General features: G+C 44.7%; 1 protein-coding gene across 3 annotated transcripts in view; it reads right to left on the bottom strand.

Moving 5' to 3' along the window:
• Positions 1 to 21,688, bottom strand: part of LOC138748337 (echinoderm microtubule-associated protein-like 1) — a 146,367-nt gene that overhangs the window by 106,931 nt on the left and 17,748 nt on the right. Inside the window, exon 1 of one of the 3 annotated variants that reach the window (XM_069908352.1) lies at positions 12,339 to 12,580. The exons of the other annotated variants lie outside the window; for them this stretch is intronic. Coding sequence (XP_069764453.1) covers positions 12,339 to 12,342 — 4 coding nt within the window. The 5' untranslated portion in view covers positions 12,343 to 12,580. Of the gene's footprint in view, positions 1 to 12,338; positions 12,581 to 21,688 lie in introns of those variants that run through there. 3 annotated transcript variants of the gene reach the window in all.

The raw sequence follows: 21,688 nt of genomic DNA, 5'->3' as shown, positions 1-21,688 counted from the left end.
TCAACTCTGCCATTGCATGTTCTCCCTGTGTCTGTGTGGGTTTCCTCCCACCCTCCAAGACATACCGGGGTCCTTGGGACAGCATGGTCAGCAAAGCAGTTAGTGTTATTTCAGTGCCAGTGACCCGGGTTCAAATCTGGCACTGTATGTAGAGTTTATACATTCTCCTCATGTTTGCATGGGTTTCCCCTGGATGCTCCAATTTCCTCCCACCCTCCTGCAGTGAACTGGGATTCTCTGGTAGTGTGTTATACTGATGGCTGGCCCCACCTCCTGGATCTGCTCCCATCTGCTCACATATAACCCTGGATTCCCACCTAAACCCAGAACTCTACTGAAGACCACTGTGAGACCCTACCCTCAGTTATAAGCTAATACAAGCATTTGTTCTTCCTCCAGTCATGAGAGCTATTATCCATGCTACAATTTTATTAGCTTATTCCCTAACGATGGGGGCACTACTCAAGCCAGGTTTGCTGCTAATAGACCCGCTGACCCCTGACACGGATGAGGAGTTCACGTACTGGCTAGACTGCTTCCAGGCCTACCTCAACGCGACCAGAGAGGTCTTCCACACTAATTAACTCAGGAGGTCCGCACTCATTTCGAGGGTAGGAACAAAAGGGTATGCAGTCATCAGGGGCTGCACTACATATGATGCTGCCATCGAGATGCTGAAGACTCGATACCTGAAGTTGCAAAACGAGATCCTAGCGAGGCACCGGCTCGCTCTACGTCGCCAATGGCCAGGAGAGACTATCGATCTGTGGAAGTGCAGGTATGAAGCGGCCACATGCCGTGTTCGTGAGGAAGAACAGATCCGGGACATTCCAGTCATGGGGGTCCACTTGAGGTACATGAGGCATTGACTGCTCGAGTCAAACTGGCCAAATCGCTGGAACAGGCCAAGCTCGAGAATGACGACCTCAAAGCCAACAAGCTCGTACACCCAGGTGACCCTCTCCAAGGACCGGCTGCTCCCACTACCCCTGCCCTAACGGCTGCCGCTTCCCATGCTAAGGAGCACTTCCATGCTAGGGAGGGCTTTTACTGTGGCAAGAGCCAGCATCCCTGATCTCATTGACTGGCAAAAGTCTCAGTGTGTTCCAGCTGTGGCAAGAAAGGGCTTTGGGCGAGGGTTTGTCACGCAAGGGAATGCCCGGGGAAGTCTGCAGCATGCACTCCTCTCAGATCCAATTCCTGCCCCAAGCCATCTGCCCAAATTCACCCAAACCCACTTGCAGTGCTGCACACCAACAGAGGACAGTGAGGAAACGGTGAGAAAAGGCTCAGCGGCCATCTTGCCATGACCCAAATTCAAACTCGCCGCCATCATCGTCGGAGGATGGAGAACGTGCCACAAAGTCAACGCCATCTCATGCAAGGCAACGCAGGATGGTGGGGGCCACTCAAGTGAGGAGCGTGGAGTCTCCGTTGACCTAGCCTCAGGACAGACCTCACCAGCTCAGCAATTCCATAGTGATTGTGAAGGTAAATGGACATTCCACTAACTGCCTAATTGACACAGGCTCTACTGAAAGCTTCATAAATTCACAGACTCTGCAAAAATACAACTTAAAGATGTATCCTTCCAATTACTGCATATTCCTTGCATCTCATTCGCATTCTATGCATGTTCAACAACAATGTATAGTACATCTGTTGTTTGAAGGGGGAATTCTGTAAATTTCGCTTGTATATACTTGATGAATTGTGTGCTCCAGTGTTGTTGGGTCTGGACTTTCTGTGTCACCTTAAAAGCGTGACCTTGGAGTATTCTGGTTCCCTCTCCTCTGTAATGTTTCAGAACAGAGGGTCCTTAAAATCAGAACCCACATGCAACCTCTCCACACTGAATATCGACTCCCCACCTCTCTTCACGAATCTGTTCTCAGACTGCAAACCCATTGTTACCAAGAGCAGGAGGTATACAGTACAGCAGATTGAGATTTTATAAATTCGAGATAGAGCATCATTGATACTAGCACCAGCCTGTGGAGAGTGCAAGTGGTAATGGTAAAAGGGAAAAACAAGTCCAGGCTAGTAATTAACTGCAGCCAAACTATTAACCAGTACACACTCCTGGACGCACACCCCCTCCCTCAAATTTCAGACATGGTGAATGATATTGCACAGTATCGGGTCTATTCGACCATTGACCTGAAAGCTGCTTATCACCAGCTGCCAATCCATTCTGAGGACCGTCCATACAAGGCATTTGAGGCTAACGGAAGTCTCTATCAATTCCAGAAGATCCCTGTTGGTATTACTAATGGGGTTTCTATCTTCCAGAGGTAGATAGACAGAATGGTGGATGAGTATGGTTTGAAGGCTACCTTCCCCTATCTCGATAACATCACCATCTGTGGCCGTACCTTGGAAGACCATGACGCCAACCTCCAGAGTATTCTCCACGCGGCAAAAGCCCTGAACCTCACTTATAACTCTGATAAGTGCATGTTCAGGACTAAACGTCTGTCTATCCTTGGCTACGTTGTGGAGAATGACATCATTGGCCTTGATCCCAATAGGATGCACCCCCTGTTGGAGCTCCCCATCCCCATGTCCACAAAGGCTTTGAGGAGATGCCTGGGGTTTTCCTCATATTATGCCATGGATCCCTCAATACGCTGATAAAGTTTGTCCTCTCTTAAAGGCCACCAATTTCCCCCTCTTGGCTGAAACCCAAACAGCTTTTAACTACCTCAGAAACCACATTACAAAACCCGCCATGCATGCGGTGGAGAAGAATGTACCTTTCCAAGTGGAAAGCAACGTTTTGGATGTAGCCCTGGTCGCTACTCTCAACCAGGTGGGCAAGCTGGTTGCATTTTTTTCCCACGGACATCACAGGGCCATGAGCTCCAGAACCCATTGGTGGAAAAGGAGGCTCAAGCCATTGTAGAAGCCGTAAGGCAATGGAGTCACTACCTGGTTGGTAAAAGATTTACGCTCCTCGCTGACCAGCATAGAAAATATAGAAACATAGAAGATAGGAGCAGGAGTAGGTCATTCAACCCTTCGAGCCTGCTCCGTCATTCAACGAGATCATGGCTGATCTTAAAGTTCAGTACCCCGTCCCCGCCTTCTCTCCGTAACCTTTAATGTCTTCTGCCCCGCAAAGGTGCACCTGATCAAGTCATCTAGGCCCTTCGAACAGCTCAGTGTCGATTTTAAGGGACCTCTCCCCTCCACAAACGGGAACACCTTCTTCCTCTCTGTTATTGACGAGTACTCTTGCTTCCCGTTCGCCATTCCATGCCCAGACGCATCCACTTCGTCAGTCATGAAGGCCCCAACTCCATTTTTGCCCTGTTCGTGTATCCCAGCTATATTCATAGTGACCAGAGCTCAGTCTTTATGAGTGATGAGCTACATCAGTACCTGCTGGTGAGGGGCATCATGTCCAGCAGGTCTACTAGCTACTACCCCTGTGGGAACTGGCAGGTTGAAAAGGAGAACACCACGGTCTGGAAGGCTGTCAAACTGGCCCTGGTCAAAAGACCTTCCAGACTCACGGTGTCAGGAAGCCCTCCCCATGGCGCTCCATTCCATCCGGTCACTACTCCTCATGAGCTTCTATTCGCTTTCGAAAGAAGGTCAGCATCGGTAACTACACTCCTAACCTGGCTCACCACTCCTGGTCCAGTCCTTCTCAGGAAGCACATGAGGAGAAGCAAGACTGACCCCCTGATGGAAAGGGTGAAACTGCTCCATGCCAATCCCACATACACCTATGTGGAGTACCCAGATGGCAGGGAGGACACCTTCTCCATCAGGGACTTAGCACCCGCCGGAACTGAGGGCTCGTTGCCTCAGGTGCCCTGCAAGGCACGGAGCCCATTCTCGCCAACCCCAGTCAGGGCCTCAGGGATTCAGGAGGAAAGTGCATCCCCCTCCACTGTTGAGCCAGAGACCTAGCCTGCCTCTTCTCCCTCTCAAGGGGACCAGGAATCTCAAGGAATCCAAGGCCCCTCAGATCCACCAGGATCTCCAGACCTCCGGACCGCTTAAATCTGTAAATTTGTAAATAACTGTATATTTTTCAACCATTTTTTTCAGAACCCATGTTCTTTGTCTTCATTCACGGACCCTAAATTCTACAGGAAGGGGTGAATGCAGTGAACTGAGATTCATTGGTAGTGTGTTGTGCTGATGCCTGGGCCTGCCTCCTGGCTCCGGCCCTCATCTGCTCACATATAACCCTGTTTTCCCACCTAAACCCAGAACCCTTCTGAAGACCACTGTGAGACCCTACCCATAGTTATAAGCTAATAAAACCGTTTGTTCTCCCTCCAGTCGTGAATGTATCCAAAATGTATCAAGATCATAGGTTAATTGGGGTATTTGTTTGGTATGGACTTGTGGGCTGGAAGGGGCTGTTACCCTGCTGCAGGTCTAAATCTAGAAAGGGGTGTTTGGTTCGGTGCGGACTAGAAGGGCCTAATGGCCTGTCTCCGTGCTGTAATTGTTATATGTTATAAAATCTAAGAGCAGCGACAGAGTCATCTACTGGCAGTGAACAGCAAACTCCACCAACAACAATGGAAAGAGCTCCCTCCAATATTTTTGTGTGCTTTCACGGTTGGTGTAGTAATTAGCGCAACGCCTTTACAGCGGCAGAGATCGGGACTGGGATTCGAATCCTGCACTGTCTGCAAGGAGTTTGTACATTCTCCCCGTGTCCACATGGACTTTCCCTGGGGGCTCCGGTTTCCTCCCACCATTCCAAAATGTTCCAGGGGTGTAGGTCAATTGGGTGCAATTGGGCGACACAGACCACAGACCAGACCACAGAAATGGCCTGTTACTACACTGTATGCCTAAAATATTTAATCACAGCATCTGCAGATTTCAGTGTTTTACTCCCCCTAATCCTGGCACCGACCTAAATGCCTTTTAAACACAACTATTGTACCTGTTTTTGCTACTTCCTCTGACAGCTCATTCAATACCACCCACCAGGCTCTGGGCGGAAAGAAATTGTCCCTCAGGACCCATTCCCCCGTTCTCCTCACACCCAAATTGAAGGGAAAAATAGAACTCCCTAGAGAGCAAACATATTGACGTCTTTGTAAATCAAGCCGTCTTCCCCCAAACAAATCACAAGAGACATAATCTTAAAATATACTTCACTGGATTAAATGGGAACAATGCATTCACCCAAATCATTCAAACAGAAAAATAATTTCTGTGAAGACCACAAAAACATCTAAACCTCCATGGCATAGAGATATTCCAAGAATTCAATTACTTCAAATAAAAAGCTCTCTTGAAACCTTGTAACTTACTTGCCTTCCAGCTACAATGCTAATCAGAACAGAACAATATAATCTGACCATTGAAAAATATGGCAAGCTTTTTAAATAAAAATGTTTCTAGAGATCCAGGCATTATTGATGATCCTAACATTTATTATCCATCCTGAATTGACTCTGAACTGACCAGAGCAGGAAATAGTCAATCACATACCCAATCAGGTAGTGACAACACGTCTTCTCCCTGAAGTCTTTTCTTGAAGGGCTTTTTCTTGAAATGACAGCAACCATTGGGGGTGATTTCTAAATTTTTGCAAACTTAATAACTTGAGTTCCAATTTTCCCCAAGTGCCATGGGAGAATTTAAATACATCTATCTTGATCAATCATCTAAGACTCTGGTAATCCAGTAATAACTACCCTGAACCATGCCCTGTCAAAGCTCAAACATATGTTCACATATTGTTCTTTCTCAACAATATGTTGCTTCCCCAACAGTATCTGATAGATGTTTTCGATGTAAAAGAAAGGGGAACAACAATTCATGCAATCTGGACATGTGAGAAAGTAGAAAAATTTTGGGATGATCTCAATCAGATATTAAATAAAATAACAGAAAACAATATACCAAAGAATCCAGAGATCTTTCTCCTAAGTAACATAAAAAATAAAGAATTTGGAATTGACTTGGAAGATGCACAAAAAAGATTTGTCAAGATAGCCCTAGCCGTAGCAAAAAAATGTATTATGTCAACCTGGAAATTGGAAGATAATTTGAAAATACAACAATGGTATATAGAAATGAATAAATGTATTCCATTAGAAAAAATAACATATAGTTTAAGAAATAATATTGAAATATTCGAACAAGTATGGGAGCCTTACATTAAATACAATAGCGAAAACCTACCGGGAACAAACATTACCTAAGTTGATGGAAGGAGAAGAAAAGAAAAGAATGGACTCAGTAGAATTTCTGGTGTATTTTTGTTGAATGACAACATTGTCTGACTGAATTAATGCAACCTAGATTATATACCTAAAATGGATGAGAGGGGGGGTGGGGGGGTGGCTTGGGAGGAGGGAGGGGGGGGGAGAAAAAGTCACTGTAAATGTGTGGAAAAGAAAAAGTGTATATCATGGCTATTGTGATTTATGGTGTGAAAAATAAAAAATTAAAAAAAAAAAAAAAAAATATGTTGCTTCAGTGGGTGGCAGAACCTGGTTGGAACTCAGGATTTTGACACGCACTGTGGGGCGGGTAATTTTGGGCAGCCCGGTTAGCGCAATGCTATTACAGGGGCAGTGACCCGGGTTTGAATTCGGCGCCATCAGCAAGGAGCTTGTACGTTCTCCCCATGCCTGTGTGGGTTTCCTCCAGGTGCTCCATTTTCCTCCAATGTTCCAAAGATGAACAAATTGGTGTGTTTGGGCAACACAGGCTTGTGGGCTGGAAGGGCATGATACCATGTCATATCTCAAAATTAAAAACATTTTGATGTTTTCATTATCGTTTGAATGGTACCGTACTAGAGGTCTTTGTTACCGCAGGTCTCAAACTGATTACACTCCTTGTCCACGGAGATGCGTCTTAATCCATCGGGGCAGTGCAGAGGTGTAATTTGTCAAGATTCAAGATCTCTTTATTGTCATGTAATAAAAACAGTGCAATATTACACAAAAGTCATTTTAGTCTGCTGCAAGGCAAACAGATTATCCATTGGCAAAAATCGACTGAAGCATCTGTCACAGTCAGAGAATAGAGAAGCAAAAGAGAGTCCCTTCGGAGTCCGTGGATTCGCTCCAGCGCTGCCACAGCTTTCGCAGCCACACAGAGTCATGTCTAAACCGTCGGCAAACTGAGCTCCAGATCTGAATCTCTGACATGATCAGAAACCCTTCAGCACCCTCGGCGCCCTCTTGCATCCCAGTTCCGATATACCTGGTACCCCTTCAGCCAGTCTCCAGCCAGTCTCTAGTAGTCCGCCACCTGGTGTGAATCCCACAACAGCAATCCGCAGCCTGAGTGGGATCCTTACCTCAAGTCACCAACAGACCTCAAGTCACCAACAGCCCACCACCTGTGTGTTCTTCAGCTGCAGAACTCCTCACTGGTCCGCGCGCCGTGGTCACCGCTCCGTGGGTCATCTCCTCTGCTTCTTCTCTAACTGCAAGTGGGGGGGGGGGGGAGGTAAGGTGGTGTACTCACTGTTTTCTGGTCCTCTGCTTCCCCAAAGTCTGCAACCCCCCTCGTGACTGCTGTCGATCATAGGTGCCGCCATCTTGGGCACAGACCCCACAGTCGCAGAATTTTTAAATAAAACCACTGTCATCCCCATTAACAGGCCATTTAAAGCCTGTACAGAGCTGACAGCAGTCAGACTGGGCGGTTGGACCCCGCAGGAGAGTGCTGTGTCTCTGCTCACTGCTCTTCGCAAGCCCGCACCAGCTGCAGCACTGTCGTTCCAGCAGCCCCAGCGCCGAATGTATCTGGGCAATCGCCATGCTTTCCCCCTCATTGTGGCATTACTTCACAGTTCCAGCCTCTGGGTTCAGTCTGGACCTGCTGTCTGTGTGGAATGTACACGCGTTTCCTGTGACTGCGCATCCCAAAGATGTTCAGGTCAGTAAGTTAGTGGGCTGCTGCAAAGAGCCCCAAGTGTGTAGGTAATGGGGAGTTGATGGGGATGTGGTGGTGGGGTGGGGGTGGGGGGGGAAATAAATAGATTGGAGAAAATGGCCACAATCTAAATGCTGGAATCTAGAACAAAAAGCAGCCTGCTGGGAGAGAGCAAACCAGTGAAAGTAGTTGGTGTGGACTAGCTGGGTCAGTTCCGACTTGTTCAGGTTGATGCAGAGCCCCTCCCTGCCGGTTAAAAATCCTCGTTTTTGTTTTCAAAACCCCTCATCAGTCTCAATGCCCCCCAGTATCCCCATGTCCCCCCAATTTTGGCCTTTTGTTTGTCTCCAAGTTTTAAAAGCCACACTCTCTACTTCCTCCCTTCCCTCCCCAACCCCCCCCCCCCCCCCCACCACCCCAAATCTGGCAGAATAAACACCAGGTTGCAGATTCAAGGACAGTTTCTTTCCTGCTATTATCAAACTCTTGGATTATCAAACCTTCCATTCATACAATTTTGTTTTCCCATTTATCACTCTTCCTTACACCTTTGTCTCAGGTGAGACTTCATCCTGCACATTTGTGCTATTGCGGCACTATGATTTTATCATTGCACTACTGCTGTACCACGTGCATGTTGACTTGCCTGGATAGAATTCCAAACAAAGCTTTTTACTGCATATAATAACTAACAATTCAATGAAGTCTACTGGACTTCTCCCAGTTCTCCTCCATCTCTCCCTCCATATCCTCCAGCTCTCCACCCCTCTTCCCTCTCCATTCAGAGCCATCCTCCCTCCCTTATCCACCTATTACCTCCTGCCAGTGGGACTGTGCTCCTCCCCCACCCCTTCCACTCCCCACCATTTTATTCAGGCACCTGCCGCCATTTTCCCAGACCTTGATGAAGGACTCAAGCCCAAAACGTTGGTTATGTATCTTTATCTCTGCTATATAAAGGACACTGTTTGACCTGCTGTTTCTCCAGCGTTGGGTTTTTTACTTCAATCTCAGTATCTGCAGACTTCAATGTTTCACTGCAATCAACTCCCTCCATATTAGAGGTTGCAAAGCCAGTTACCAAGGTCTCCAAGCACTGGAGTTTCTTCAATTCTTTCACTTCTCCCCTTTCCGAAGATCCTTAAAAATCTCACCAATTACCTTCAATTACCCTGTCCGATATCTCCAACTGGTGTCAACTTTTATTTTACATTGATCACATCAACTCAAAAGTGTACATTCAGGAACAGACTATTCAACCCAACTAGTTTGTTGCCAGCATTTTGCTTCCCTTCATGAATTCCAAAGATTTACCACTCTTGACACCCGTATTCGACGACCAAGTTTGTTTGTTTTCTGGGATCACTCAGCTCCCACTGGATTTGATTCAGCAATTCAAACACCTGACACAAGAGCCTATTGGGATTTGAAAGACAGTAACAGACCCCTTGACATTGTTAATCTTCTGAGAAGATTACCCCCTGGATTTAGTGTGTATGAAATAAGGAGTTCAATCTTTTGAGAGAGACAAGAAAAATATTTGTCCCAGTCGACACTCTCTACCAAAGGGGTTGTAGAGATTCAGGCATAGAATACATTCAAGGCACAGATTTCCTGATTATTCGGGAGAATCAAGGAATTTGGGTAATGCTAAGATAAAGGATCATGTGTCGTTTTATTGAATGACAATGCGAGTGCACAAGAACAAAGGACCTTCTGTTCCTGCTATGTACCACTACAATCTCCTTCACATTACAGATAAAGCTACTTTTGAGAAGATAAAAATCCTCAATTTACTAACTCTCAAGGCAATCATTTTAACTTCCGTAGATAGAAGCACATAAAATTATACAATGCATAGACAGGGCAGATAGAAATTTTCTCTGGTGGAAATGTTAAATACTGGCGGTTACAGGTTTAAGGTGATGGAAAAAGTTTAAAGGAGATTTAAGAGGCTATATGCCCACCTCACTGACAAAAGGCAAAGGAGGAAAAACCCAACCCCAACCATCCAATTTTCCGCTGCAACCGTGTCTGCCTGTCCCGCATCGGACTTGTCAGCCACAAACGAGCCTGCAGCTGACGTGGACTTTTACCCCCTTCATAAATCTTCGTCCGCGAAGCCAAGCCAAAGATGGGTCATGCTAATGGTAGAAGCAGACATTAGGAGACATTTAGACAGACACATCCATGGACAGGGAATAGAGAGATGTCAGACCTTAACAGAATTAAATTCCTTGCTGTTGCATGTTCCAAGATGTAGTGCAAGGCTCGGTTTTGTGGGCTAATCAGGCAAATTAGCCCACATTGGAGCACAACACATGGTGCAGGGCATGGTATCAGAAAACAAATTAGTGGAAGGGCATCCATCATGTTTTACCAAAAATGCAATTTTCCTGCATTAGTTTAAATTGGCAACATGATCAGTACAGACACGAAATCAAAATCAAAAGTTATCTAGGCAATTTTATGTTGGAGCAGCTTTTCTAGGCTATACCATGTCCGAGTCAAAAGGAAGCCAATAACCCTAATGTGCATTTAAAAATCAGAACAACTTTACACGATTCCCAAAACAAAATACTTGAAGCGCAGACTCTACTGCTGTGGAGTGCAGCCAAATAGATGAAACACAACATGGGGTTTGAAATGGATCAATCCACTTGTACACTGGGACTGAGTTCACTCAGGTTCTGGCATTGTTAAGTCCCCTGTCAAGTTCAGTTAACCAGGCATCTGATATTAAGCCTCAGAGGGGAAAATCAAAACAACTGCAACAGTTTATTTATTTATTTGCCAGACTAGCAAATAGCTCCTTCTCACAGGGTATGAGATTGATGAACAGTATCCATAACCAAGTAAATAATCCCAAAATATTTTTATATATTTTGGGACGATTTACTCAGTTTCAGGACACTGTTCATCAATCATACAGCCTGTGGGAAGAACCTATTCCCCAACCTGGCAGTCCTGATTTTGATGTTCCTGCATCTCCTTCCGGATGGCAGTGGGTTTAAAGTACTGTGTGTGTTGGATGTAAATATTTGTCTATTGGCATTTTTACACAGAAATCGTAATTATTCTGAACAAAATGAGCATACTTACCTCCAGTGTGTCCTGATGAGGTCGTTTTAGGGCACTTTTACACGGCCTTCTTATGTTGCAGAGTTTGTCAAAGGGGAAAACGTTGTATTCATTAGGCTTGTTCCTTACAGAGCGGCTGCAGTCATTTTACACTGTAGCCGCTCTGTAAAAATGTGTAGGGGTCCCAGTGGAAAAAAAATTACAGGATGGAATTTACATAATAAATTCCGTCTCAACATTTTTACACTGCTCCGGAGTAGAACATTTCCTGAAATGTTCTGCTCTTCAGTGACTGTGTAAAAATGCCCCATTTAAGCAATGATCCCGGTAAATGTCATCAATAGAGTTGATCAATCTGTGTTGACTTCTGGTCCAATGCTTTGCAGCGACCGTCCCACACAATGATGCTCTCAATCATCCTCCTGTGGTATCCACCAGCAATTTTTGCAGAAAGCTCACTAAACTTTCAAAGCACGTTCCACAATATTCATGGGAAAGCACCTGAGGAATATTTCAGACTGCATCTCTCAAGTTGGCAGCATTCTTTTGGAACATAAAAGATGCCTGCAATTTAATTTACCATCCCAAGCAGACGTCTGGTTTTCTTTAGAAAGCAGGAATACAGGTGATACAAACATTTTTTATTAATTCCCCAAGGTAGTAGCAATAGACCAAAGAGGCTACTAAACCACTTCACAAGGCAGTGAACCATTATTTTCAAAGAAAGCACAGAGCTTTAAGATTCATTGATTTAATCATCAACTTCTTCCACTTCTATTGATAACTAACTCGGTTTTGTTCGTGGCTCAGCCCATCAGGTTTCTTATCCAGTGACATAAGCTCACATGGATTTATCATTTTGCAGGTTTGCAACGGTTCATGGGCTTTTGAACCCCATCAGCCACCTCTTCGCCGTGAAGCACTGACCCACTGCTTTCAGCTTCCTTCTTCAATCTTCCTGTCCAATCGCATAACTTCTGCCATCGCTTCTGATGGATGAGGTTGCACTACAGAAGAGTCGTTTGTCTTTCCAGATGCTGAGAGCCAATTGCCTCCCACATTCCAAACACAACTACTTTTTTTCCCCCCCAATGTTCAATTTTTCCCTCCCAAGCCACCCCTAAAGATTATACTCAGTTGATGCTCCTTGTTCCAACCCTGGGGGGGCCAGAGAGCTCTAACTTTCTGCAGCGTTTGGATGTGCTGAATCATGGAAGAGATGCTGAGGGGGTGGGGGGAGGTTTGATTTTTTAAAATAATTTTGCATTATCTTTTGGATTCCCTCATGCTCTGGTTAATCAGACATGGGCGAGAGCAGGAAGGAACATCTCATCTACACTCATCACCCACTGAAGAAGCATTTTAAAAGGCAAACTCACCCATCCTCAATCCGTGCTTTGCAGTATTAAATCCGTTGCTTGATTAACCTGATGCACATCCAGCATGCATTACACTGTGGCCACTTCCAAGTAAGCACGATTAGTGCGGTGCAATGATCAGCCTTCTCTCTGTGAACGCAGATTTCTGATACATCACTGCCGTGTACTGGCTCCAGCCCAAATTTTGCATTAGATGAAATGAAGAACAACATAATCTCCTGTAAATAACAGCATTTATTTTTCCTTTTTCGAGCAACTATCAACTTTTTTTAATTACTTGAAGCCTGAGACTTATCATAAAGCAATTAATGAAAAGTACCACATCCTCCATTTGTACAACTCACAATGACACTGTAACATAATCGCGCTAAATGCAATAGCATCAGGTGCAATCTCTAAGTTTGCGTCATTGGCATGGTGTACAATCCCACCAACATCTGACACACAGTGTAATTGCAATGATTGATTAGAATCCATCCACCAGGAGATCAGTTTCAAGTGCACACAGAAGAGTTTGCAGCCTTTGACTCCAGCATGTGTGCGCCTGGGCACTCATTAACTCATTCAGAGCTCACTTATGGATGTTCTTTCCTTGCAGAATTGTGTCTCCTCCTTCCCCCTCTCCACACCAGCCCTCCCCCCCACCTCACAATAATACCATCTGGTGCCTTCGCAGGACCGTGGACTCTCTAAGTAAAAAGGAAAACTGACCTATGGCCATACCGATTTAGACACAAGCACTGCTACACTCCACGCTAATTGAGCCTATGAAGCAGGGCATGCAATCTGATTGACAAGCCTAATCAAATCATTTTAAAGGCACCTTAAAATTGTGAAACCATCAAGGCATTTCTCATGGGAGCATTGTCAAAAACATTTGACAGTGCTGCATACATTAGGCTGAACAAGATAGATTGCTGATGTAACTAAAATATCTTAAAAGGATGGTGGGGGTGGGGGGGGCGGTGATTGGTGGTTGTCAGGCTGCCACAAGGAAATCCAGAGCTTAGCCTCTTTGGTAGGTGAGTGCACACCTGACAATGTTGACCAAACTTGTTTCATTGCCGTCACTCCTGCAAAACTCATGGGTATAAGAAAAATAGAGGGCTGTGGGTGTGAGGTAGGGAATGACAAGAATGTTGTGGAGTAGGTTTACATTGGTCAGCACAACATCATAGCCCAAAGGGCCTGGACTGTGTTGTAATGTTCTAGAACCAGCATCAAATTTGCCCTAACCTCTCCCACTTCATGAACAAGGGACTCCACCCATTCCAACTACAGTAAAAACCCCTGTTATCTAGAATTCAAGCCACCTGCAGCCTAAAGCAACTGGCTATTACACTCGTACTACTTTTGACTGCATTAAGTACCTGTGTCATTTGGGATGTCGGGAGGTGGGATGGCCAGGCGGGTGGCTGGATCTATGAGGTAAATCCATATTTGGGGCATCAGGAGCTTGGATGAGCAGTGAACAGGCGGCAGGGGTCTATGCAGGAATCTGTGGTCGGGGTGTCAGAAGCTCGGATGGGCAGGCAGCTGGGGCCAAAAATGGGGGGGGGGGGTGATGTTTAACTTTTACACTTGATATGTGGAAACCAGATTTTTAGGCCCAAAATGGGGGGGGGGGGAGGGGGGAGGTGTCAACTTTTACATGGTATCAACTATTACACGCGAATAAACAGAAGCTAAAAAAATATGGAAGTTTGAAATTGGCGTGCCTCACCAAGAGTTTGCCAATCACACAACACGCAATCTCAAGCAACCAGAAAATTAATTTATTTGGCATCTACGAAACCACATAGGAGCCGGATATTGGGGAGTTTTTCTGGATCCTAGGGGGTTTTACAGTATTCTCATTCACTAACCTAGAGGCAGCAAGAAGGAACTTGCCTGAGATGTTTTGTTTTAGATATACAGCACAGTAACAGGCCATTATGGCCCACAGGTCCATGCCATCCAATTAACCTATACCCTAGTAATTTTCGAAAGGTGGGAGGAAACCAGAGCCCCCAGGTAAAATCCATGCAAACACAGGGAGAATGTACAAACTCCTTACAGATAGCACAGGATTTGAAACCCGGACCCGATCGCTGGGCTGTAAAGCTAAACTACTGCACCAACCAACCCGAATGACCTGATGATATTATGTTTACTGACACCAAGTAAGTGGAGGGAACAGTTCTCCAAAGCCCCCTCCCCACCCAACTAACCCACCCCCAGCAGTCCATCTGTTTGAGGATAACCATGCCAAAATGTCACAAATCCATTGAGGTTGTGAAACATACACCACCAGAGACTTCAATTAGATTAGTTTCCAGCTGAAAATGAAGCCATTAAACTCCATGCTGACCCCAAAACTGCTTTAGATACAAAATTGCAACAACAAAAAAATGTCATCGGATCAATCAATTCAGAAGTAAAATGAATGCTACTTGTGATGCAGCATGACATGAAAGACAGCTCCATGACAGAAAGGAAGGAAACTCTCATGCCATTGAGGAACTTTTGGGCAGTTTGTTAATGCATCCCAAGGGAGCAAATGGCACCACGAGAACAGGGAGATTGAGAATTTGGCTGAATGGTGCACCCACAACAACCTCACTCAAGGAGCTGATTGTTGACTTCAGGAAGGGAAAACCAGAGGTGCTCAATCCAGACATCACTGGGGCATCAGGAGTGGAGAAGGTGACTAAGTTTAAGTTCTTTGGAGTCACTATCTTGGAGGATCTTTCTTGGTCCCAACATACTAATGCCATTTTAAATAAGCACGTCAGTGCTTCTACTTCCTCGGGTATTTGGAATGACATTGGAAACCCTGGCAAATTTCTACAGATGTGCTGTGGAAAGAATGCTGACCGACTGTATCACAATCTGGTATTGAGACACCAATAACCCTGAGCGTAAAGTCCTGCTAAAGGTAGTGGACACAGCCCAGGGCATCATGGGAAAAATCCTCCTCTAAAGAACATGTAGAGGGAATGCTGCCTTCGGAGGGCAACAGCAACCATCAAGGATCCTCACCACCCAGCGCATGCTCCGTTCTCACTGCTGCCATCAGGAAAGAGGTATCGGTGTCACAAGACTCGCACCATCAGGTTCAGGAACAGCTGCTACCCCTCCACCATCAGACTCCTCAACAACAAACTCAATCAGAGACACATTGAAGGACTCTTACTTGGGCACTTTTATCTTTTTTCACAGTCAGTTTGTTTACATTTATTTATTTGTTTGAATGTGTCTATTGAGTCCATTTTTTGCACTACCAATAAGTGGTAATTCTGCCACTCCCACAGGAAAAAGAATCTCAGGGTTGTATGACATGAATATACTCTGACAATAAATCTGAAATCAGAGTCTTAAATTCAAAATATCCATTTGAAAATCCAATGGAAAATTCAAATAGCCTTCTTCATACAATTAGTGGCAAGAATTTTTTAGGGGATACACAATGGTTCAGTGCGTAGAGCTGCTGCCTCTCAGCTCCAGCGATCCTGGGTTTGATCCAGACCTCTGGTACTGCCTGAGTGGAGTTCACACATTCTCCATGACCTCTAGAATTCCTCTGAGTGCTTTAGTATCCTCCCACTCTCAAAGACGTGCTGTGAGGGTAGAGCAGGATTGGTAGGTTAATTGGCCACTTTAATTACCCCCATGAGAATAGGCATATTATGGAGTCTGGGGCTGATGCGAATGTAGAGAGAATGTTGTAGGTTAAGGTAGGATTAGTTTTTAAAATGAGCCCTTTATATCAGTACTGGCTGACAGGCTTGGTTCTACGCTGTGTTTCTCTGACTCCAAGAATGAGAGGAGCCAGGTATTCACACAGCATTCAAGTTGTATCCTGACAAATATTTAAATCACCAAGGTTAATGGTGGTGTTGGTAAATTGGATCAGTAGTATGGACACAGTGAAGAAAACCACCTGATTCTGTGCCAACTAAGAACTAAAGCAAAATTCACTACGCAATTTCCACTTGGAGGAAATTGCACAGATGAATTGAAATGGAACGTGGAATTTCAGCCAGAATCACTAGGGACTTGATGAAGGGTTCCGATCTAACTCATGGATAATTCTTTTCCTTCCACTGATGCCACTTACCCCGCTGATTTCCTCCAACAGACGATTTGTTGCAAGTTATTTTGGCCGTGTTCTCCTTCTGCTTCTTGACCACTATGGGTCTACCTTGGTTTTGAAATGTGATCAATGTTGTAATGTAATCAGCAAGCAGCAGACTTGTTCACAGAGGCTCCTACAATCAGTAATGTTACACAATGGATAAAGGATTCTCTCAAAAGTCCAGGTTTATTATTAGAATACATACCTGACATCACATATGACCCTGAGATTCTTTTACCTTTGGGCAAGGCAGAATCAATCGTGCAAAAAACTGTACTTAAGATGTATACATGTCAACAACCTGACTGTGTAATACAGAGAGAAAGAAAAAAAAAAATCAATAAAGTGCAAAAATAAGAGTCCTTAAGTGACTGAGTTTACTGTTGAAGAGTCTGACGGTGCAGGGGGAGAAGCTGTTCCTGAACCTGGTGGTGCGAGTCTTGTGGCACCGAGACCTCTTTCTGATGGTAGCAGTGAGAATAGAGTGTGTGCTGGGGGGGTGGGGATCCTTGATGACTGTTGCATTTCTCCAATGGCAGCATTCCTGTAGATGTTCTCAATGGTGGGGAGGGTTTTGCCTGTGATGAGCTGGGATGTGTCCACTACCTTTTGCAGGGCTTTACGCACAGGGGGATTGGTGACCCCCATACCAGACCGTGATGCAGTTGGTCTGCACACTTTTCACAACACATTGGTAGAAATCTGTCAAACCAAACCTCTGCAAACTCCTGAAGAAGTAAAGGTGCTGAGGCGATTTCTTTCCATTGCAGTTAGTGTGTTGTGTCCAGGAGAGATAGTGACCCCACCACCAAGTACTTAAATTTGCTCACCCTCTCCACCTCCGATTCCCCCAATGATCAATGGATCATACACCTCTGGTTTTCCCAAGTGAGGTGCCAGATACATCTCCCTTGCTTTGATACCATGGAATACCAAACCATTTTTTTTTTATTTGTCAGATCCAAAACGTCAGTCCCCATACAGAGACCTTCCTAGATTACTAGAGTTGCCACTATCTCAGGGAAAAGAAAAATAACTTGAGTCCCAATCTCTCAAATGGGAAAGCAATTTGAGGAACAGACAAGCAAGGAGCAAAGCTTTATGCAACAACTACAGGGACAGATGCTCTCACCTTCCAGTGCCCTGTGGCGATGAGCTGTGTCACCTAGAGGAACCTACTAATCTGGTACAGCACAAAAAGCCGCTCTGCAGAGTGCAGCAGATGGTTGCCATGGCTTTACCCACCCTTCTCCCATTACAAGCAAGAGGCAACAGATGACACGAGATGTTAAATGAGTATCCTAATTTTCTCAACTTCAATGCACACCAGAAATACATTCACCTGCAAGGCAGCGCCAAGGATACGAGGGAACAACTTGCATCAGGAGGAAGGATGCAAGATAATCAAAGTTTGTTTTCCTAAATCTGGATGGTATTACTTTCCTTCGCTTGCACCCCCCCCACCCCCACCTCTTTTGTACTGCTATCCAATTATTCTGTTAACTCGGAATTAAATTCAGGATTGCCATATCTTGAATGGATAAACCAGATCATCACATGTCCATTGTTTTTGTTAAAAATAAGTAAAAATGCTCCAGTGATTTTACAGTTAGACCACTACAAATGTTAATTGCTGAAGCACAGGGTTCTCCTGGGATGATTGCCATCTCAGCATCAGTATTCCTGTTGATTCAGTGGAATAAGAATTTAAAAGGTACAAAACAGCAGGAGGTTGTTAATCCACCCCAAACCCAGTGATTAACTATTTGGTTAATTAACTGTTTGGTTAACTATCCACCAAATTTAGTGGGGAGGGAGCTGTGAAGAAAATGGGGCAGAGGTTCGCTGAAAAAAATACATCAGTGTTGAATTGAAATGTTTATTGTCTCATGTACCGAGATACAATGAAACCCTTTGCTTTGCATGCCAACCAGGCAAATCAACCCGCACCAAGTACAGCAAAAACACACAGAAATGCTGGGGGATCTCAGCCGGTCTCACACCATCCATCGGAGGTAAAGATAAACAACTGACGTTTCGGGATTGAATATTGCAAGTTATAAGCAAAGAACAGGAAGGTGTCTAAATAAAGACTGAAGACTGGCAGGGGGAGGAGTCCAAACCAACAAAAGGTATTAATTGGACATTTTTTTAGGCTACGATGAGGAGGGGTGAGAATTGATTTTGGCTCTGTGAAAGGAGACAAAAGGAGAGAGAAAGAGAGAGAGAGAGAGAGAGAGAGAGAGAGAGAAAGAGAGAGAGAGAGAGAGAGAGAGAGAGAGAGCACATGCTCACTGTGGGGGGGGGGGGGGTGGGGAGGATGACAGGCAAGTGGGGGATATTTAAACGGAAACCGGAGAACTCAGTGTTATTGCCATCCAGTTGGAACATGCCCAGACAGAAGATGAGGTGTTGTTCCTCCAGTTTGCTGGTGGTCTCAGTCTGGCAGGGCAGACATGTCAGCAAGGGAATGGGTCAGGGAAATGAAATGGGTGGCCACTGGAAGATCCACGTTATTATGGCGGACAGGGTCAAGGTGCTCAACAAAGCATCTACCAGTCTGCGCCCAGTCTCCAATATAGAGGAGACGTCAAGAACAGCAAGTAGTGCAATAATAAAACAAAAGTGCAGGGTATCGTGTTACGAGGACAAAGTACAGGATATTCAGAAAAGCACATCTCTGCTTGGTGTTCTCTAGGAAACTTTCCAGACCCTTTTCGTACAGAAAACAGCTGCTTAACCCTTTGTGCCACCAAATGCTCTGCTTTCGTGTTGCAAAGTGAAGACATTCATATTTTCCACACTGCAATGAAGAGAACTGAGAACCTTCAGGTCATGTGGCGAGGGGAGATTTGAGGCCCTGAACAAGTGGCAGAAGTAGACTACCTCACAAACCGACCATCCACACTCTGAAGGAGTCCATGATTCCTATATGGACCTCCTTAGAAAACTCCAAACCCACAAAACTGGAATGGAAATCAGAATTAGAATTTATTGTCATGAACAGGTCACGAAATTCTTTGTTTTGCAGTACCATAGTGCAAACATTTATATAAACCAAGATTCAAGATTCAATATATTGTCATTGTCAGACAGATGCCTAACCTTTATCCAGGATTCTGAACACCAGCAATCTCCAAAACCCAGCATTTTTTTCAGTAATTAAAATGCCCGACCACCTTATTCCTAGCCCTAGCTATCACCCACTCCCTCCACCCCCGCCCTCAGCCGTCCAGCTGTTTTGTCCCACCGGGTGCTCGGAGCGGAGAGTCACCTTTCCACCGAAGGTAAGAGAGGATGAGGACAGGATCTGAACCAGTTTTATTTTGAAGTTTTACTTATGATATTATGGTCTTTATTTATTCAAATTCATTTAATATTCTGCAGCCCCTATTTTGTGCTATTTTGAAATATCGCATTTGCTTAAAGGGACCACTATTTTAAAATGATTCCAAAATACAGAAGATTCCGAACGTCAGGTGGCCGGTCCCAACAATCCCAGATAAAAGGTTAGGCACCAGTAAAACAGTGTCATATTACATGAAATTGCTTTTGCCTGCTGTAAGGAGGACAGATACGCTTTCAGCAGGAATTGCCTGAAGTGCCTCTTACAGTCAGAGAAAGAGAGTCACCGAGTGTCCGTAGATTCACCTCCAGCATTTCTGCTGCCTCAGAAAACAAATAAAAAAAAGTGCAAAAAAAAATCAAATAAGTCAGTGTGTGGTTCATCAACCATGAGGTCATCAGCAAATTTGTAGATAGCGTTTGAATTGTTCCTACCCACACGGTCACGGGTGGAGAGTGAGTAGAGCAGTGAACTAAGCACACATTCTTGAGGTGCGCCCACATTGATAGTCAATGAGGTGGAGACATTATTGTTTCCAATTCATACTGACGGTGGCCTTCCGATGAGAGAGTCAAGGATCCATTTGCAGAGTGAGTGCAGAGGCCCAGGATTTGGAGTTTTCAATCCTGAATAACTGCCCCAAAAGGATAAGAGCAAAGACTATTCGAGGTCATTTTCTGGCTTTATTAGGAGAGTGGGCTGAAGAGATTTTCATTAACATTAATGGATATTTGAGGGGATTTAAAACAAAGAGTAGCTTTATGTTGTTACATTTATAATTATTGCATATCCAGGTTTAGAAATAATTACTTGTAAATTTGACCATTATTCTTTCAATTATCCATTTGCAAATACTTTTCCATAGATAGGGTTTATTTAGCTAAAAAAAGTGAATGTATTTTGTTTTTAAGAATTGCGTATCATGTCTTACAACTTTTGAATCAATATATTAATCAGTAATGTATTTTATTAAAAGTTCTATCTTTACTGTTTGAATAGAACAATGTTGTAAAAAGCTAACATTCATCTGTTGAGATTGAAGACGACATCTCTATCCCAGAATTACTGGAAAACTGGCCCCAATTTCTAACTGTGAAGTGGAGCTGTCTCTTTCCATCACCTTCGATTCCACACCAAACAGAGGGTGGAAGAGAAAAGCGCTGGGCTACTCCTGAGACAGGAGGTCAAACAAAATGATACAATGAAACCTCATAGCTAATTATGCTCAAGTCAAGTCATCACCTTTATTTGTCATGCTCACACAGTAAAGACGAATTAGCGTTTCTCCAGGATCATGGAGCATATTTATATAAATACAAGTTAGAATAGAAGTTAAAATATTAAGATGTATACACTGAAAGTCCACAGTACCCGAACCATATATGTCCTAGGAATTCAGGAGCCTGATGGCTTGGAGAAAAAAAGCTGTTGCCCAATCTGGATGCAAGGGCACAAGTGCTACGGTACCTCCTTCTTCCAAAGGGAGAACAGTTTACTTGAGGGGAGTCTTTTCTTTCGCCTGCGTCGAGTGCTCTATATGTCCTTCATGGTAGGAAGAGAGCCCCAAATGATCTTTTCAGCTGATTTCACTATCCTCTGCAGGGCCTTGAGATCTGAGGAGGTACAGCTTCCAAACCAGGTGGTGATGCAGTTGCACAGGATGCTCTCAATACATCCTCTGTGGAATGTAGTGAGGATGGAGGGTGGGAGATTAACTTTCCTCAGCCTTTGCAGGAACTAGAGACGCTGTTGGGTTTTCTTGGATATGGAGCTGGTGTTAAGGGACCAGGTGAGATTCTCCACCAGGAACTCAACAGTAGAGCCGTCAATGGTCAGCAGAGCGTGGTCCCCTCAGGCCCTCATGAAGTCAACAACCATCTCTTTTTT

Source organism: Narcine bancroftii, chromosome 13 (genome assembly GCF_036971445.1).
Source record: "Narcine bancroftii isolate sNarBan1 chromosome 13, sNarBan1.hap1, whole genome shotgun sequence".
Taxonomy (NCBI): Eukaryota; Metazoa; Chordata; class Chondrichthyes; order Torpediniformes; family Narcinidae; genus Narcine; species Narcine bancroftii.
The sequence above is the reverse complement of the archived record's forward strand: the minus strand, read 5'-3'. Positions and strand labels throughout refer to the sequence as shown.